The sequence below is a fragment of the Ursus maritimus genome, unplaced genomic scaffold (assembly GCF_017311325.1).
Source record: "Ursus maritimus isolate PB19 unplaced genomic scaffold, ASM1731132v1 scaffold_2, whole genome shotgun sequence".
Lineage (NCBI taxonomy): Eukaryota > Metazoa > Chordata > Mammalia > Carnivora > Ursidae > Ursus > Ursus maritimus.
In genome coordinates, this window is record NW_024424452.1 from 47,602,854 (window position 1) to 47,621,380 (window position 18,527).

Genomic DNA, 18,527 nt, shown 5'->3' on the forward strand with positions numbered 1-18,527 from the left:
TAGTACTGATGGTTCTGAAAGCTAGCAGAGAAAGTTCCTCTGAATTATGTCATAGGCAAGAGAACCATATGTACTGGCATTTCCACAAAAGGGGTGGGGGAATGGGGGAAAGAAGCCTACTCTAGTGAGAAACTTCGCTTAGCATTTTCCAAGCAAAATAGATGCTGGTTTGTATAAACTGAGCATTTGTACTTCCTTGAATTGAATCCTGGCTTCTGTTACTCCCTGCAGGGTGCTGATCCCATCAACCTGCACTTAGCTAAGCTGAATTAGGTGCAGTCAGGATGTAGACCAACACACAGAGTATGTGTAATGAAGAGATCGCCAGGGCCTCCCCAACAAGCTGTGCGGGAAACACCAACTCCTTTCAGCTCAGACCTTCCTTAGGTGTTTTGACTCAAGTGAAGGTTGTTCCAGTCTTAACTCTAGCAAAACAGAACATGAGTGGTCAAACTCGGGTCACCTGGTTTTGTCTAGGTCTCTAACCATTCTTGTCCAACTTTAGATCCCTTGTCCATGAGAAAAGACATTTGATGGTTTTTGATATTTCCTGCATGTTTGAGGGATGGCTCCAGGCACGAACCATATCACTAACTGACCATACGTGGAATCTTCTGCTTCTAAAGTAGAATTAAATCACTAGACTGTCTGAATTCTAATTCTGGGATTCGGGATTCTAAATCCCTGTTGAAGGTAGAATGAACCCTTCTGGAGCTGGTCTGTATTACATCTAGGTCAAAGATGGAATCCCAGCCTGTTCCAGCAGCTTTCACTTCCTTTGTTATGGAAACTCAAGGTACACATAATTTGCCCATTAAAATGAATATTTACATACTGTATCCCCTTTCCCTTTGTTTCACCCACCTTAGGGCCCCATCACATTACACCCTCCTAACAACGACGAAGCTGTTCCACTATTGCCAAACAGGTCCCCGTGAGAGACAGTGTGACATGGTTCAGTAACAAGAACGTCTGTCTAGGAGAATGTTTTTGTCAAGAGTCAACTGTGAGATTTTAGGGAACTTCCTCTTGTTGGGTCTTAGTTGTCCCATCTGCCAGTCATGGTTTGTTGTACCACATGATTTATTAAATCTCCCTTAAGTTCCCAAATCTAGGGGATCCTGATTTTGGACTTTTTTTTATTTTAGTCACGTTTGGGCTGTCTTTCTTTTTTGTTTTTTGGGTTTTGTTTTGTTTTGTTGTCATTTTTTGGTTAATAATTACCCCTCCATCTTGGGGCACCTGGGTGGCTCAGTGAGTTAAGCATCCGATTCTTGGTTTTGGCTCAGGTCATGATCTCAGGGTTGTGAGATCGAGGCCCACATTGGGCTCCGTGCTTAGCAGGAGTCTGCGTGAAAGTCTCTCCCTTTGCCCCTCCCCCCCACTCATGCTCCCCACTCATGCTCTCTCTCTCTTGCTCTCTCTCTCTCTCAAAATAAATAAATATCTTTAAAAAAAAATTACCCCTCCATCTTGAAATTCTCCTACCTTGGTTTCCTTGATACCATTCTCTGTGGAGTTTCCTTCCTTCTCTTGGGCCACTTTTGCTCGGTCTTCTTAGAGGATCTACTGTCTCTACCGATCCTAAAAATACCATTTTTTTCTTTAGTCCTCATCTCTTCAGGCCTATCCCATGGTCTTAACCATTTATTTTTTTTTTTAGTCACAGTTTCTTTTAAAATCTACTTACTGTTGATTTTTCCCATGATTCAAAACAAAAATGTGCTGACACACCAAAATCCATCTGTAGACCGTCCTCTCCTCTGATCCCTCAACAGCCCTTCGTCTATACTCATGCTGCTTGGAATGTGGTCTACAGAAAGCAGCATCAGCAACTCCTGGGAGCTGGCTCGACATGTAAATTCTTAGGTCTCACCCCAGAACTGAGTCAGACAGAATTAAGGGACGGTGGTGGGATCTGTTTTAACAAGCTCTCCATGTGCGCTCGACTTGGAAAAGTACTGTTCCGCACACTTTCTCTGAGTGATCTCTTCTATGCTTATCGCTGCGAGTATACCTTTATTTGAATATTCAGATGAGACTTCTGGAACACCAAACTCATGTGTCTTCCTTCCCACTGGACTCTGCCCAGACTCTTCAAACTTAACATGTTTGAAATGTGATCGAACTCTCCCCAGAGAACTGATTATTTTTTCTGTATTACCTGTCTCAGACTGTGTCTGTCCTCTATGTGTCCCCAGTGCCTCGCACATAGCAGACCCTCCGTGACTGTGAACAGCAAGGTAATTAATGAAAGCGCTGATTACGTCCATGGCTCAGGGCCTCCGATATCACCTCGTGGGCAGTGTAGGGAATGCCCGAGCCAACTAAACACCTTGCCCACCCATCTGTGCTTCTCGTTGTGAAGGGAATCACTCCCACAACACGCTCCTTCTCTTCTTCTCACATAGCTTAGTTAACTAGACCTCAGGCATTTCTTTTCTTCCTCAAAAGCCCTCCCAAACTACCTTCATCTTTCCCCCTTTCTTCCAACGCATCCAGTTACCTTAGAAATCTCGCCTCTTGGGGCGCCTGGCTGGCACAGCGGTTAAGCGTCTGCCTTCGGCTCAGGGCGTGATCCCGGCGTTATGGGATCGAGCCCCACATCAGGCTCCTCCGCTATGAGACTGCTTCTTCCTTTCCCACTTCCCCTTCTTGTGTTCCCTCTCTCGCTGGCTGTCTCTCTCTCTGTCGAATAAATAAAATCTTTAAAAAAAAAAAAAAAAGAAATCTCGCCTCTTTTCCTCTCCCTCGTACAAATAGTGGAAGCTGTAACAAGGAAAGCATGAGTTTGGGGATGATATTAGATCTGCTGTGGTCCTAAAATGGCCCCAGAGTGCCCTTCCTCTCCTGTAGGCACCAGCATTTACATGAATAAAGCAATTTCTCATTGAATTTTTTTCCTTCTCGTTTACTAAGACTGCAATGGTACGGTTTGGTTTTGATAACAAAGGCTTGGCATTTCTCTCGTAGTGTAAGCCTCACAAGGCAGAGGAGGGCTTACCTTATAAGATTTTTAACTTTTGCTAATGCATTTAAAAGGTACCTCTAGTTTTGCAAAAATGTCCTTTATCTGCCATCATTGGGGTAAAGAGAAAGTACGTGTCAGCTATGGCACATGTTACCAACTTTCTCTTCCCTCACCAGATTCATAGTTTGTTTTGTAATTTTATTTTTATTTTTATTTTTTTAAAGATTTTATTTATTTATTCGACAGAGATAAAGACAGCCAGCGAAACAGGGAACACAAGCAGGGGGAGTGGGAGAGGAAGAAGCAGGCTCATAGTGGAGAAGCCTGATGTGGGGCTCGATCCCGGAACGCCGGGATCACGCCCTGAGCCGAAGGCAGACGCTTAACCGCTGTGCCACCCAGGCGCCCCTGTAATTTTATTTTTAAAAAGAACAACATTTTAGTTTGAAATCACATCTGGAATATGGGGTATACAATATTCCTCATAAGGCAGGGATGACAGGGGTAAAACTTGAATTTCACTGCGTCTCCACTTGTGTCTGGCAGGGGTCTTGGTATAAAGGGAAGGGGGACATAGAATCCAGCCAGGACAGCTGCTGTGAGCCACATGAAGGAAATAAATTAACAAATGAAAGCAAATTAGGTTTGTTTTGTGTATTGGCTTTAACATTTAAAGCCTGAAATTCAAAGGACTAATCGCTGGTATGCTTCAGTTTTTCCTCGTGTAGGTAACACCAAGCTTTGCACAAAATACTTGGTGAAATCTATCTGATCGAATTATCTTGATCCTAAGGTCCATAGTACCTGCAGCTAAGAACCTAGTCCATATGAGTGTTATTCAACTTCTAAAAATTTGAAATTAATCTTTCAGTGAAAGCACCTGTATGTTGATACAGATTTGTATGGATAATTACAAGTCTGTGCCTCTTGATTGCTCAAAGTCAGTGTTAGCGTCGATAAGTAACATTTCTCCCGAAATGCTGTTTAGCTTGGTGTCATGTTCTTAAGAGGTAAGCAAATGTAAAATGCTTGTCCTAAACTAAAATTGTCTGAGTCCAAATGAGTAACTCCTCCGTAGGACGTTTTGCTGCATTGTTTTTGCTAAACGGTGGTGTATTAAGCAGGGGAATCTCATTGTATGCAGTGGCCCCTCTCGGTGCCCTTCAGATCTTCTCACTGATGTTCTGAAATCAGAATAGGATCAGCCCATGCAGACTACCTCCAGCCCTCCCCTGATGCCTTCGTTTTCCTCTGAGATGTTTGCGCAGGACAGAATGTTAACTTTCTCCTCTTCTCTTAAACCGCTCTAGGTATCAAACTGGTTTGGAAATAAGCGAATCCGGTACAAGAAGAACATAGGTAAATTTCAAGAGGAAGCCAATATTTATGCTGCCAAAACGGCTGTCACTGCTACCAATGTGTCAGCCCATGGAAGCCAAGCTAACTCACCCTCGACTCCTAACTCAGCTGGTTAGTTTTTTCTTTGATTTGGGGGGATCATGCTCCATTTTTATACTTGCTTTTCCTACCTTGGGGTTTTCCTTCCATTCTTTAGGTTTCTGGTTGGTTGACTTATGTATTTGATTGTCCTTTTTGTTGTTGATGCCACTTTGGGTTTTTCCTTTCATTTCCAAAGACCAGCGTGTTTTACTGTTTATAAGATGGGCTTGTCTGGAGGTTTGCGCTCACATGTCTGTTTAAGTTGGACAGACCTAAATTGGTTGGTTTCGATGAGAAGACTTTCACATTCTCCTTTCAAAGATGACAATGAGCTAGATCTAATACTTGGACATAGTACCTTGAGGGCTCTGGCATTTAGTCTCGTTCATATAAAGTTTTTATCCTTGTCTGTTTTGCTGTTCCCATCACATAGTGTTCGGATGACCTACTAGCATACATTCTCTGCAGGAATAGTCCTCATTATAATGCTCTGGTCTGCAAAGCCACACCGGGATTACTGCTATATATTGTTTAGAGTTGTTTTTCTTTACCGTTGTATTTTGTTGGTTTCTTTACGTAAACGACAAAGAAAATTGCCAGTCATTAATTCAAATTATCCAGATTCCAGTTTCCCTGTCATAATATTAGTCATGTGCTATGCCCCTGGTTTTCTTTTAATGGATGTGCATTGTATCACTAACTTCAGAGTTTAGGCTAACATAATATATTTTGGGGTTTGCCTTGTACCGCCTGTTCGGAATTTCCACACATGAAAAAAAGCACATAATCAATAATACATAAAATATAACCTTAGTGTTTGTATGCTGTGGAAGGCATGTTGGTACTTTTTTGGTTTTTTTGTAAGGGAAACCCAGAAATACTTCCTTACTAAATCATCTTGGTCTCAGATTATGTGATATTTGCCCCCATCAGGAACCAGCTGCATTGACTTCGGTGCTGGGATGCACATCTAAGAAAATCGATGCCTCCCGCTTGAAGGGTCTCAAATTTAACTGTGTTTGACCATAAGATGGTTAAAAATCTAATTTCCAACATTTCTGGGCAGTGTCTTTGACCCCGAAGCTTGTTTGTTGACTAAAATAAATTCTCTTTCTACCTTATGGTGGACTGTTACTGGCTCCACATGCTAACATCTCTGAGCTTCTAGATGCCCTAATTTGTTAGAAGGTTCTCCAAATCACTGGGCTGTACCACCACAGCCTTCTTTTGTTTAAATGGAATCATGCATGAAGAGTGGCCTGGGCTTTTGTAAGTGTGGACATGGTAAGACAGGGTAGAATTCAATCTAGTTATATCTTTCCCAGCACACCAGGTCTGATAACTCTAAGGAGCTTATTTATTTTTGGTCCGTGTGTATTTCCTTCTCTTCCCCTCATGGCGTGATTGACAATGGATCAAAGCTAAGAGGTTCAGTAACCAGAGAGTTTCCTTCTTCCCCATCTGGTCAACTATTAAGCCTTTCAGACTCCGGCCGGCAACACTCATTGAATCGCACTGCTAGGCAGACATATTCACTGGTCTCTGGAAGAAGCACAGTCCTGTCAACATTAGCAGAAACACACTCACCACTCCTGCAAAGGTTATCATAATGCAAAACAGATATCAAAATGACTTTTTCCTGTCCCTGATATATCTGCATTGCAGATGGTTGAGCATGATTTATGACTCGTCCCTAGAAGGGCCCTGTGGACTCCCTTCATGACTAACGCCGTAACTTTTTATTCTTTTCTAAAGCACTTAAAAAGAGAAAAGTAAGCATTTTAACCCCCCACTCTGTGTTTAAGAATTATGTTGGCTCTCTTGGAATGTCAGTCAATGATTACAGTTTTCTAAAGAATTTTTCTGCTAGCTTAAACTTAGATGACTATTCTAAGCACAAAGTAAATTATTATGGAAAATTTGAGCTAAGCCCTCCAGTTGTGCCCAAGTTGTTGGAAATAATATGCAGAGGAACCCTTTTGTAGTGCTTTTTTTTTTTTTTTTAACAGTAGAGACAGAAGAAAGTACTATTGTATATGTGCAGTAGCGTGGGATTTTCATTCATCAACGTTTTAATAGGAAAAGTTATACATGAGCTTTTCATATTTTTCTTTGCTCTTATCGCAACCCAAAACATTGCACAGATACAGTGAGAACTTTAAAGTGTTCAGACTTTTCACATAGGGTGCTTATGATGTTGGATACTAGCTCCTCGATAATTCCAAAGGATAAAGGATCATTGAAATAGATGCAAGTTTTAAATAAGAGGTTAATATGTGAAAATATATTTTGGCTGAGTTTGAAGTCTGGAGTATGGGAACCTGGGAATTTTTTATATACTTAATATTGAAGCAGGGTTTTTTTTGCCCCCCCCCAGAAACTTTATTAAATATACATACTCATTTCTACTGCAAAGAGGATACTTGGCAAGTACATTTTCCCTCTAGAGGCTTTTGTGTGGACAAGCCGTGCATCGGTGTCTTTATTTGGGTTACTTCTGAATATTCCTGTTTGTTGATACATGCCTGATCTCCTATTTCCTTAAGCATAATTCATTAAAATCACTTTGGGCGAGGACCCGTGGAGGTTGAGCCAGCATGTAGAGAGATACTTGGCATGCTTCGCATCTGACACCAGCGGAGTCAGGCAGAATGGCTGGAACGAAGAGGAAGAATAGAAGGAAGACAAGAAAATTAAGTTTTCAAGAAAAAAAAAAGGCAAAAATGGGGACCCTTTGAAGCAATAGTTACAACCTTGGGTCCATACTTCTGCAGTCACCTAGAGGGACACGTTCTCATTTCTGTTTTTGATGAGATTAGAAAAGCAAGAATAAGATCTCAGAAAAATGGGGCCCCTTTTGAAGGTCGGGTTATCTTCTGGAGAACATGTTAGCATCCAAGAAGGAAGAAATTGGCCTGTGCCTCGCAGATGTTTGCCGTGGCCCAGCATCAGCGTTGATATTTGATTGATTCTGTGATTAGCGAAGCAATCCCAGGCTTATTGAGGCTCAGGACACCCTCCCCCGATGTGAATCTTGTTTTGCTGGCTCTGTGTGTGTGTGTCAAGGACGTGGGCAGGCTCGGCCGTGGAAGTTCTTGGTCTGGCACCATTTAGTTCTTGGTCTGACAAGCAAGCCCTTGTCCATGTTTGTTACACCCCTAATAGAAGGTTTGGTGTTTTTCTGGATTGAGGGAAGATGATCGTATTAAAACCCCTCGATTCTGGCTTCCTAAGAGAAGTGTATGTATATAATACGCACAGTGAGAGAGGAGGTAACAGATCCAGGGAGGTTGGCTGACACTTAGTAAATCCATAGGAACTCTTAGAATTTTTTTTTTCAAACCAAGTGAAAGAATGTATCCCATTGATGTTTTCTGCTGTGTTCTTTCTTCCCTTAATTTCTGAGTAGAAAACGAAAACACAGCCTGCCGGAGTTGCAACTCTAGAACCTTGCCACGTTCACCTTCTCAAGGGGTTTCCCATCAAACCAGACAGCCTTTCTCTCTTGTGTCCTGTCCCGGGTAGGAAGTAACAATGGTTTTTGGAGTTTGGAAGGGGAATAATCATGGACACTAGAGAAGCAAGCCTGGGGCATAACAAAGTGGTGTCTAGCAAAGAGGCTCCATCTTTTGAGCTTCAAATGATGTCGAGTCCAGTCTGATCGGCTGCCATCTAATCTCTCAGGAGCCTTGATTTCAAAACTGCAGAATGAGGGCAATACTTGTCATACATCTGCTTCATAAAAGTGCTATGAGGAATAACAAGCCAGTACTTTTCAACACCTCAAGCTCCTCAGTAAGAAAAAGGAAAGCCTCTCTTATTCTGCGTCATTGGTTCTCAGCAGGGTGAACTTGTACCTCAGGGGACCTTCGGTAGTGTTTGCAGACGTTTGGTTGTCAGGGTTTTGGGAGGCAGGTACCACTGGCCTAGAGGCCAGGGATGTGGCTGACCATCATCCAACAGTACATAGAACATTCCTCCACCACGAGCCTTTTTCCAGCCCCAAATGTCAGTAATGCCAATGTCCAGAAACCTTGCTCTAAGTTTAGATTTTATCATTAATATTCTGGGTTTTTTGGGATGATAAAGTGAATTGTTGTTTTATTTTTTTTTTTTTTCCCGGAACAAATTGAAGTCTCCTAAAGACTCTTTAGAGTAGAAATGCAGCCTTCAGGAAATGGTCATGCGAAAATGGATGTTAACACGTCTCCACATCGTCCTATTTGCCTGAGCCAGTGCATTAGAATCCATAGGTGATCCATTATTTCCTGTCTGCCTAGTGGAATGCAGATTTAGCTCCGTACGTGCCCAGATGTCTGGGTGACAGCTTCAGCGGGCCACGTGCCTCCCCTCCCACTCCAAACTCAGAACCTTTTCACTGGCGAGCACATCTTAAAATGTGCTTCTGATAATTGCTGATGACTTTCCAGCCACCTGCCACTGAGGGTCTTGCCGGACCTTCTCCGCAAGCCGAGTCATTCCACGTGAGTTCTTTAAGACTTCCAGGCAACTCCAAGACAGCCTGTTCGATCTTTGTCAAGGAAGTCCGTCCTTCTCAGGAAGTTGTCCATTCTGTGATAAGTTTTTTGCTCCCCTCCAGTGCCCACTGAAGAACATGTCTTCTCCTCATTTCGAGTTTTGTGTGGGCTTTTGTCTGCATTCTTGTGGCGTTAGTGGCCCCGGCCTCTTCTCAGAGCCATCCCTGCCTCTAGATACTTACCAGAGCGTCAGAAGCCGTGGTCGTGTAGTACATGGCTGTGCAGAGACAACAAAATGCCAGAACTGCAGAGGCAAGAGCCCAGGGACGATTCCTGCAATTAGTCTGATTCAAATGCATTTGTACATGGAGGCCATTGATATGCGCATATTTATCTCTATGTTCAGTAGGCAGCAGACATATTTACAATTTAGCTGTGCACGTATATTTTTTGAATCATCTGTGTCAATTGCAGTGTGTACCTGGTAAGTGGCACATCCCACACCTTCACAGGTCCGTGGACGCCATGTTGCTTGGCACCAGCGCAGCCTTTGGGGTTTCTCCCGTTTCTCAGTCTGTGTGCTCATTTCCAATAAGCCATCGGCCGGGCATGAGGAGTGTGGGTTTATTACATGGTATTTGACTGGGGGAGAAAGAAAGTATCTGGGCATCAAACTGAACACTCTCAGGGGGCAAAACATTCTGATATCATATAAACAGTTATAATTTGGGGTCCTGGAGCTGACCGTTCCTGGTTCTGATGCCATCTAAATGTGAGCGTGTGTCGTAACAGTGATGATGGAATGGCTCTTACTATTTCGGTTCTAGCTCTAATTAAAAGAAAGGTTTGAGAAGGATGTAGGTAGGACATGCAGCCCGGGGAATTATGTCTCTCAACATGGGAATCTGTGATCTGTGCCACACTCTGCTTCAGCCACACGTTGGGGAGAGTGGCACCACATTCCTGGAAGAAACTTCCAGGAATAGCTGCCCTGCCTGGTCAGACCTTGTGCCTCTTTTGCTCAAGACCCCCATTTTCTACTTCCGTGCAGATAAGCTAAATGGAGAAATGTGTACCCAACGAGATAGGACATATTGTGGAGCTATGGAGACGTCGTAGTCCTCCGGATGGTGTTCGATTCTCCCTCCACCCCCCAAAGAAAGTGTTCCGTTCTTCCCATGACAGGAGAGAGTGGAGGATCAGCTTACATAGCAGTAGATCTAGCTAGTTCTTGCGTGTGGCTGGACATCCCCAAAACAAAGAAAAACAGAGAAGTTTCCTACCTTGAGGGTCTCCCCAAGTGAACCAACTGGTTCTTCAAGATGGCTCCCTCCTTGCAAGTATGAGGCTCCTATGAGCAGTTCAGCATGGAGCAGAGTGGCAGAGCGCAGAATTCATTGCTAGTTAAGTGATTCTTGTACGGCACAGGAAAAGCCTTCTCTTGAGCTCCAGGATACAGCCCTCTAGGAGAGCGCAAATCCCTATCTTAGGAGATAAGAAAGTGTCAGAGCTGGGGCATCATTGCTGGGCGATCCCACACGGATGATGGCTGTCAAAATGTGAGGACAAGAGCCCAATTTGAGCAAGACAGAGTTGGAGATAGAGTGGAACTGACCTGGGTCCCTAAGGTCTCTCCTTTTCTAGGCTAACGTCATGTTTTAACCAAACCTTGCACGTTGAGCTTTCTTTCCTAATGCGCTAAGCTGCACGATGACTTCAGAATAAGAAGCTTCTCCACGCCCCTGTGTTGAGGCTGAGGGTGGGCTGGGTTTACCGCAGTGCAGCCCGGGTGCTGCCTGAAGACTAACTATGCTGGAGAAGGCTTCTTCTCTGGGAGGTGAAAGCAGATGGTTGACTGCTCTTCTTGAGGCCCCCACTTTTATTATTATCATAAGTGTTATCATTAGCATTTCATATTTCATGCATGCTTCGGAATTCCCGGCCCAATATTCTGTTTCACGTTCCTCTACAATAGCAGGTGGCAATGGAAGAAGTCACCATTCTCACATCTTCTTGCAGTCCTTGAGGCTCTCTTGGGCTGCTTGCCACCCAGCAAGGAGCTTGACCTTCTTTCTAGAGATCAGGAATGTCGGTGGACTCCCATCCCAGGGCCAGCCCTAATGTGTGGCACTGCCTTCGTGCACTCCCCACGCTCCCTCACCAGGGCTGCTTCCCATGTGATGGCAGATGGGTTGGCAATAGCATATTTGGAAACCAGCCGAATAGCTCGTGTGCTCCATCATGGTGGGGGAAGTACCATTGACCAGCCCATATTCTTTAGTTTGTGGTCCCCTGGCAACCCCTAGAATTTTACAGGCATGAAAGAGAGGTCCTGGAGACCATTTCCAATTCAAATAGACTGAGTTGAGAAGATTACATGCAAATAAATATTCCCTTTCCCAGCTTGAGGTTGTTAAGGGGACACAGTCCTATTGGCAACTTGCAGGAAGATGTGGCTTCCCATAACATGAACGATGCACACGCTTTATTGCTTGCTCTGTTCTTCATGCTACTAACCAGACTCTGTTGATGTTATTTTCATTTTAGTGTTGATTGGGGGGTCGCCTTGCATGTCCTTCTCCCTCTTGGCTGTTAGTGGCAGGGGTTGAGCCTTTTCCTTTCTGTGATTCAGGTGCCTCACTCTTTCCTTTCCAGGTTCTTCCAGTTCTTTTAACATGTCAAACTCTGGAGATTTGTTCATGGGCGTGCAGTCACTCAATGGGGACTCTTACCAAGGGGCCCAGGTTGGAGCCAACGTGCAGTCACAGGTAGGGACCCAGCCAATGTGCCACCAGGTGAATGCATTGGAGTCCAAGAGCCCTCGGTCGTATTGGCACTTACGAGTTCTGTCCAGAGAGAGAGGAAGAGAGAGCGAGGGAGAGGGTGAGAGAGGGGGAGAGAGAGAGAGAGAGGAGGAGGAGAGAGAAAGGGGGAGAGAGAGAGGGAAATGTAGAAACAAAATCTTGCCAACGACAAAACCAAACCAAAACAGAGATAACCATGGTCTTGGGGAACCTCGTCCCCACTTTGTGAATGCATTTGGCTCTGGCTTGTCAGCCACACTGGGAAAGCAGGAGAGGAGCAAGCACAGGCGAGGGGACCAAGGCCCATCAGGCACGTGGAACCAGCATATTCTTCCTTCGCTGAAGGGAAAGGAGGGGAGTTCAGTCCCTTGTCTCACGTTGCGGGTCTCCCTCTTGTTTGTGGGTTTCCCACACTCCATATTTGCCAAATAAGGAGGTAATTGATAGGTAGGCAAATACCTTTGTATCTCCTGTTTCCGTTTCAAGCTTTAAAAACACCAGGCCACGTTGACTAAACTCATCTTCTCAATCATCCTTGAGGTCAAGGGACTTGGGTTTCTGGTCATGAGTCAGAGCCCATGTTGGGAAGCAAAACTCAGGTTGTGTGGTGTAAACCCTCGGGGCCCATTAGCGAACAGCCTGCCTTTACCACGTCTCAGGGAGCCATCCCACTGTCTCAGCACGGAGCCTGCCGTGAGAGGGTGAAGTCGAGTGCTCTGGGTCAGAATGGCTAGGGAAGTTCTGAGCCCCGTTAGCCCGCTCTCCCACCCCGCATACGGAACAGGAAGCACCTCACGCCTGGAGGAGACCACTGGCCAGTGACACAGGAAACACCTAGGGACAGGGATGAGGAGCCGTGGTCAGACCGGTCGAGCGACCCTACAGCTGGCCGTCATCTGAGCCCTGGAAAGGACAGGGTTAGTCACGTTCCGCTCTCTCTGTGAGGCGGCTGCGCAAGCCCCCTCCAGACGGAGTTGGACTTCTGCAGGCTCCCAGTGGAGGAGCAGCCATGGAGGGGGATCTTCACTCTGTCCCCCCTCACCGCTCCCCGTCACCCAGTCCCCGCCGTCTCCTGCAGCGCTGGGGGTTAGTTTCAGTGGTGGGAATCCCAGCTCTCGTTGACCGTGTTACCGTCTTGCTGACTGAGCTCAGAAAGGAAACCCGATGTGGCAGAGAGAGAGGCCGGCCTCCTCCTGGCGGACCCTCCCGGGAAGGCTGCCTCGGCCAGGACTGTGTGAATGTGGCCCGCCTGCATGGTAGCCTGCGTGATGATGCTCTGCCCGCCTTCCCCTGCCTCTCCCTGACTAATCTCCTCTCTGTTGTTGTTCATCTGTTTAGGTGGATACCCTTCGCCATGTTATCAGCCAGACAGGAGGATACAGTGACGGACTCGCAGCCAGTCAGATGTACAGTCCGCAGGGCATCAGTGTAAGAAAACAAGGCTCCCCCACCCTTTGTTTTTATTCTATCATAACCAATTATTTCAAAGCCATAGGGCTCAGAATGCCACTTAGTAGGACTTCTCTTAGCTTTACGGTCACCTAGTTTCTCGTTTCCGTATCGGCCACGCCATCGGCAGCGTTCTCCCCGCACAAAAAGTGGCGACCGGGCAGGCTTCACGCAGGCAGCTGGCGTCGAGGGCTGTCACACCCAATCAGTGTCCGCATAGCACCTGCGGCCACTCGCGTCCAGCGGAGAGGAGCCGCTAAACAGGTGACACCTAGCACAGCAGTGGTAGGAAATGTCGCCACAAGCTGGGGCCTGGGGACCCTGGGCAGGAAAACCAGTAGCCAAAATCCACTGCATCCAGGTCTGTGGTCTGAAAAAGCACCTTTCTCCCATCTGTCTGAGGACGAAAACAAGGAAGAAATGAACACAGAGGCTGGGGATGTGGAAGGGCTGGGGAGGGGCACGGACCATCCTCTCCTCGTTCTTGGGCGCGCTGGCGGCTTCTGACTAGCATGAAAATTCATAGCGACAAGCTGTGTCGCACAGAGTGAAATCGATCAGACAGACACAAGGAGAACCGAATGTAGATTTGGGACAGCAATCCAACTTGATTTCTCAGATCAATCGTCCGCTATCTCAGCAGCGGTGACAGCAAACGAGGGCAAGAGGCAGCCTGGAAAAGGAGGCTGTTTTTTAGATCAGGGGTCATTTCCTGGGCTTTTAGAGGTCGCAGGAGGCTCCAGTAGAACCATCGGCTCAGAATTATCGAAGAAAACTATGGTTGATGGACGGTGAAGATTTTTGTTGTTGTTGTTGTTGTTTGTTTCTGGTGTTATGATTCAAATGAATTGGGGATGGGAAGAAGGAAAGGTAGGCATGATGTGTTAATGTCCTCCTAGTCTATGCTAACTGACGTATAGTGTCTGCAGCGGGGGAGGCGAGGGCTCCTTCGACCCTGCATTGGTCAAATCAGACATGACTAAGGCAAGACCGGAAGGAATCAACAAGAATACCAACAGGTTCATCACAAGGAATGGTTGGAAGAACCAGGAATTCTTAGCCCATAAAAGAGAAAATGTGGGTGGTATATTTAATAGTTTTAGACATATTATTTGTGAGAAAGATTGGCTTCGTCATGAGTGATCTAAACGGGGCAAGGACAGGAGCACTAACTAGAAGATTCAGAGAAACATGCCTCCCTTCGACCTTTGATGGGCCTTTCTCCCAGTCAGAGCTGTCCAGAGAAGGGATTGGCTGCCTCTGGAAGTCAAGAATTCCCCGTCATTAGAGCGTTCAAACATGGCGTAGCTCTCTCAAACATGGCGTACTAGCTACTCGGTCAGGATGTCAGAGAAGAGAGTCAAGTACCAGGTCATAAGTGTCTTGGTGACTTTTTAAGGCCCCGGCCAATTAGGAGCGCCTTATTTTCTACCTTCTTTAGGCAGAATCCCCTCTGAATTTGTGTGCTATTTATCAAATCCCTCTCTGGCAGGAGACGGAGGAGGTCAGAGCTGACCCTGTTGACTGTACTCTGTGCAATCATGTCACTTTTCCAGAAAGGATTTCCAGAGCAGAGGCATTCTTCTCTTCTTGTGCTTATGCTAATTATAATTATCATGTTAATGGCTAACTTGCTGGAAACCTGCTTAGAAAAACACAAGATACTGTGGTGGAGAAGTATGTTCTCAAAAACGGACCCCGGACGAATGAGGTTGCTCTGTGCTTGTCTGTGTGTGTTTGGGTGGGGGAGGGGGGGTGTCAAGCACATATGCATTTATGAGTTTTTGAGTCTTTTTGAGATACATCTTCTATCTCAAGAGATTTTTCCAGAAGAAGCTTTGCTCTGTATGAGTGGAAAACAGGAACATGAGGAAAGTACCAGAGTGAGGGGATGAGAACATTAGCTGCAGAAGGTCTATGCGAGTGGGTGCTGTGACATCCTTCTTCCTAACTGGGTAGTGCAGAAGATGGTGGACTCAGACTCTGGGGGGGTCAACACTGACTGCTCTGATGCTATCGGGTGGACTGGGAACCATTTCTGAAAGAGTGTAACCAGACATGTGCAGACAGTTATGTCTGTTTACATAAGCTTACCACAGAAACTGGGCTTGAAAATGCCACTCGAAAGAGTCTCTCATTGTGTGTTCATTTTTTTCTTCCCTGGGAACTGTGTTTATTTTATTTCTGGGTCTTTAATGAGCAGGGTAAATGATTCGAAGGCTGATCGTGGTGTGATATGTTCCTTGAGTGTCCATTTTAAATTTTTAAATTGTGCCACCTGCAGGAGACGAAGCTTGTTAGAGCGAGCTGTGTTTTTAGACAGTGGTGTTTGACGCGGACTCGTGTGCATGTGTGGAGTGGGGCTGTGGCTGCCAGGAGAAGAAAGAGAGAGGGAAGGAGGGAGACGAGAAGAGACAAGGGCAGGAATGAAAAGTTTGAGCCAAGAAATAAAAATAAACAGTTCCTAAACCCAAGGCAGCAATGGAATTCCCAGCTGGCCTCTGGATTGTGTTTCACTTGGTGGAGGACATTTTCTGGGCAGCCTTTATCTGCTCCCCTGGCTGGGTTTTCATAGCACCCATATCTTATCCAACCAGTGTCTATTTTAAATCCCAGAAAGTTCAGACCACTTACTTGCCTTTCACTGAGCCCACGTGGTGAAGGCATGGAAGGTCAGGAAGGGCTGGGAGACTCTGGTCCGGGTCACTCTCGTGTGTCCCTGGGCAGGCATCGTACCTCTCTTCCATAAAACGGGGCCAGTAATTCCCACCCTCAGAACCTCAAGGGCTGCTTTTAGGGAAAATGAGAAAATAAGTAGGCAAGAGATTGACAAAGCGGAAGTGGTTCCAGTATGAAATATACAGTATGAAATGTTATGAGCGGTAACTTTCTAATTCGACCTTTTTTCTCCTCTGTGTGAGCGGGTTTCACAGTCGGCAGTTCCTAGTGAGCATTGGTTAGGACACGGTTGTCACTTTTTTCTCTTCTGATGGAAAGATATGCTTTCGACAAGGGTGTAGAGTTGTGCAAGTCTTAAACACCCCCTTCCTTAACGACGGCGAGTGTTACATTACACATCCGTAAGTCCTTTGTGCTCTCAGATGACAATGGGCAGTACTTACCAGGCTAGAGTGGCTCTGAGTAATGGCGGCGGGGGGGGGGGGGGGTGGTTATTCCACTTCTCTGTCAATCAGACGGACCTAGATCACTCAGCTCTCGTGTTCTTTCTCCTCTTTCCTTTCTCACTGCCACTGTCCTCCTTCTGGAATAGTTCCTCGGCTTGGCCATTGTGATCATTTTCTCATTACTGTTACTGACCAGTGTCTCCTTTCTCCTGCACACACCCTCTGAATTCAGGCATTCCTTGCCCAGAAGTCACCAGAATCTGTCTGTTGCCTGTCTAAGCAAGCTCAAACCCCAAGTCTGATGCTCAGAGTCTCCCACACCCTGGTCCCGATCTACCTGCCCTTCCACCTCACCCTCCTGACATCCAGGTAAATTTCGGGTGCCAGGCAACACGGTCAGTTCATCCTTACCTGGTTGCGCACATCCCCCTTATGTTTGCACCTGGCTGCCATCTACGTAAATGTCCTTCATTCCTGTGCCACCTTCCCCATGCCTCGCCACTCTCAAAATCATACTTTTACTCCCACAGCCAGTTCCTCCTGGCTGCCCGGATTATCCTCCCATACCCTTCTTCCCTGCTTCTTTCTGCTTTGTCACACATACACTTCCCTTGCATTACAGATACATGGACAGACTTAATTGGTCTTCATGTCTTCCACACCCGTATATTTCCTAAATATTTCCTAAATGCCTGTATTAGTTGCTCAGAACATGTTGACTGATGAAAAAATCAGGTAGGAGAAGACAAGTCGCCACTGAATTTAGAAAGTGTATTTATTTAGTAACCAATAGCCACATCTTATATAACAGTAAAGTATCTGGAAATGATTTTTATTTTAAATGCTTTACTAACGCACAAATACATCGTGTTTCTAATCCAAAAAGTTTAAGTCTTTCTTTTTATAAAAGATTTTATGTATTTATTTATGACAGAGAGAGAGAGTGGTGGGGCGGGGGGAGAGGCAGAGGAGGAAGGAGAGAGAGAGAAAATCCCAAACAGACCCCACTGAGCATGGAGTCCAACACGGGGCTTGATCCCTTGACCCCAAGATCATGACCTGAGCCCAAACCAAGAGTTGGACGCTCAACTGACTGAGTCACCCAGGTGTCCCAAGTCTTCCTTTTTATAAAAAGTTAATAAGCTTTTTGGCTGGTGCAGATTCTCTGAGAATCCGATTCAAATCAGCATTAGATACATGAAGTTATATAGTGCTAATATTGCCGAGAGGATGATCCCTTTGAATTCTGCGAAACTCCTCCTGTCCTGAAAGAATCCCTGTGTCCACACCTGTTAGTGGGATACCATCCATGTAGCCGTATAACATTGTCTCCACCAGATGTGGGACTGGAACCTCCATGGACAAGCTTATGGGAGGTAGAGGGAACTAGAAATCGGGAAACTTAATTCCTTCCCGTGCCTTTTCTTTTGATAAATGGCATCACCTCTGTATTTTTGCGTCATCTATAAAATTTACCAGAGAAGCAAGCTCTAAGTTCCCTTTCAGCTGGATAGTTCTAGAGTGGAGATCTAGAGATCGCAATCTAGATCTAGAGATCTACAAGTACCATCTTTGATTCTCACCGTCAGCTCCAGGGACGTCAGACTCAATCGTAGACTGTGCTCCCCAGAGAACTCTTTTGGGAGACGTAGCCTCTGGGATTCCTTCTAGTCTACCCCATTGCTTCCCCCTCCAATTGTATCTTGAGGTCCTAAATGGGAAGGAGGAAGAGCTTTCATTACACCAACCTTTCCCTTTGAATTCTCAGAGATACGTGGTAGCAGAAAGCATGATTCTTCAGGGGCAAACACTTTATTTTTAATTATTTTCAAATGTGAGTTGAGGGAGTGTGTTTGCTCCAGCCAATCTTAAACATAAATAGAAACCCCTATAAGATGTTTCTTATTCAAGAGTTTTAGCAAAGATGGAAATAAAGTGTTAGTGTTCTGTGAAAAGGCAGAGTGCCATGAACGTCAGTTTCTGACCAAAGCATCTCATCAGTTTTGCTCTGTGATAATTATAGGAGGGGAAAAATAGAGATGAAACTTTTAGCTTTGTAAGCCATAGCATCCGTATTTTTGTTTTGGTTTGCTTTTCTCCCATGTTAGGCAAAGGGGAAAAAAGGACATTTATTAAGAAAAAAATAACATATAAATCATTAAGACGAAAATAACATCCTGTTCACGTGAACACATTGCAGGTGCTTGGATATCAGAAGGGTGACTTGGTAATACTTGGCCGTGTGCCATCGTTTTAATTT

At 45.5% G+C, this 18,527-nt stretch overlaps 1 protein-coding gene across 1 annotated transcript in view; it reads left to right on the plus strand.

Moving 5' to 3' along the window:
• PBX1 (PBX homeobox 1) overlaps positions 1 to 18,527 on the plus strand; it is a 280,666-nt gene that overhangs the window by 238,662 nt on the left and 23,477 nt on the right. The window contains 3 exon segments of the mRNA XM_040635989.1: positions 4,282 to 4,441; positions 11,545 to 11,657; positions 13,032 to 13,121. Coding sequence (XP_040491923.1) covers positions 4,282 to 4,441; positions 11,545 to 11,657; positions 13,032 to 13,121 — 363 coding nt within the window.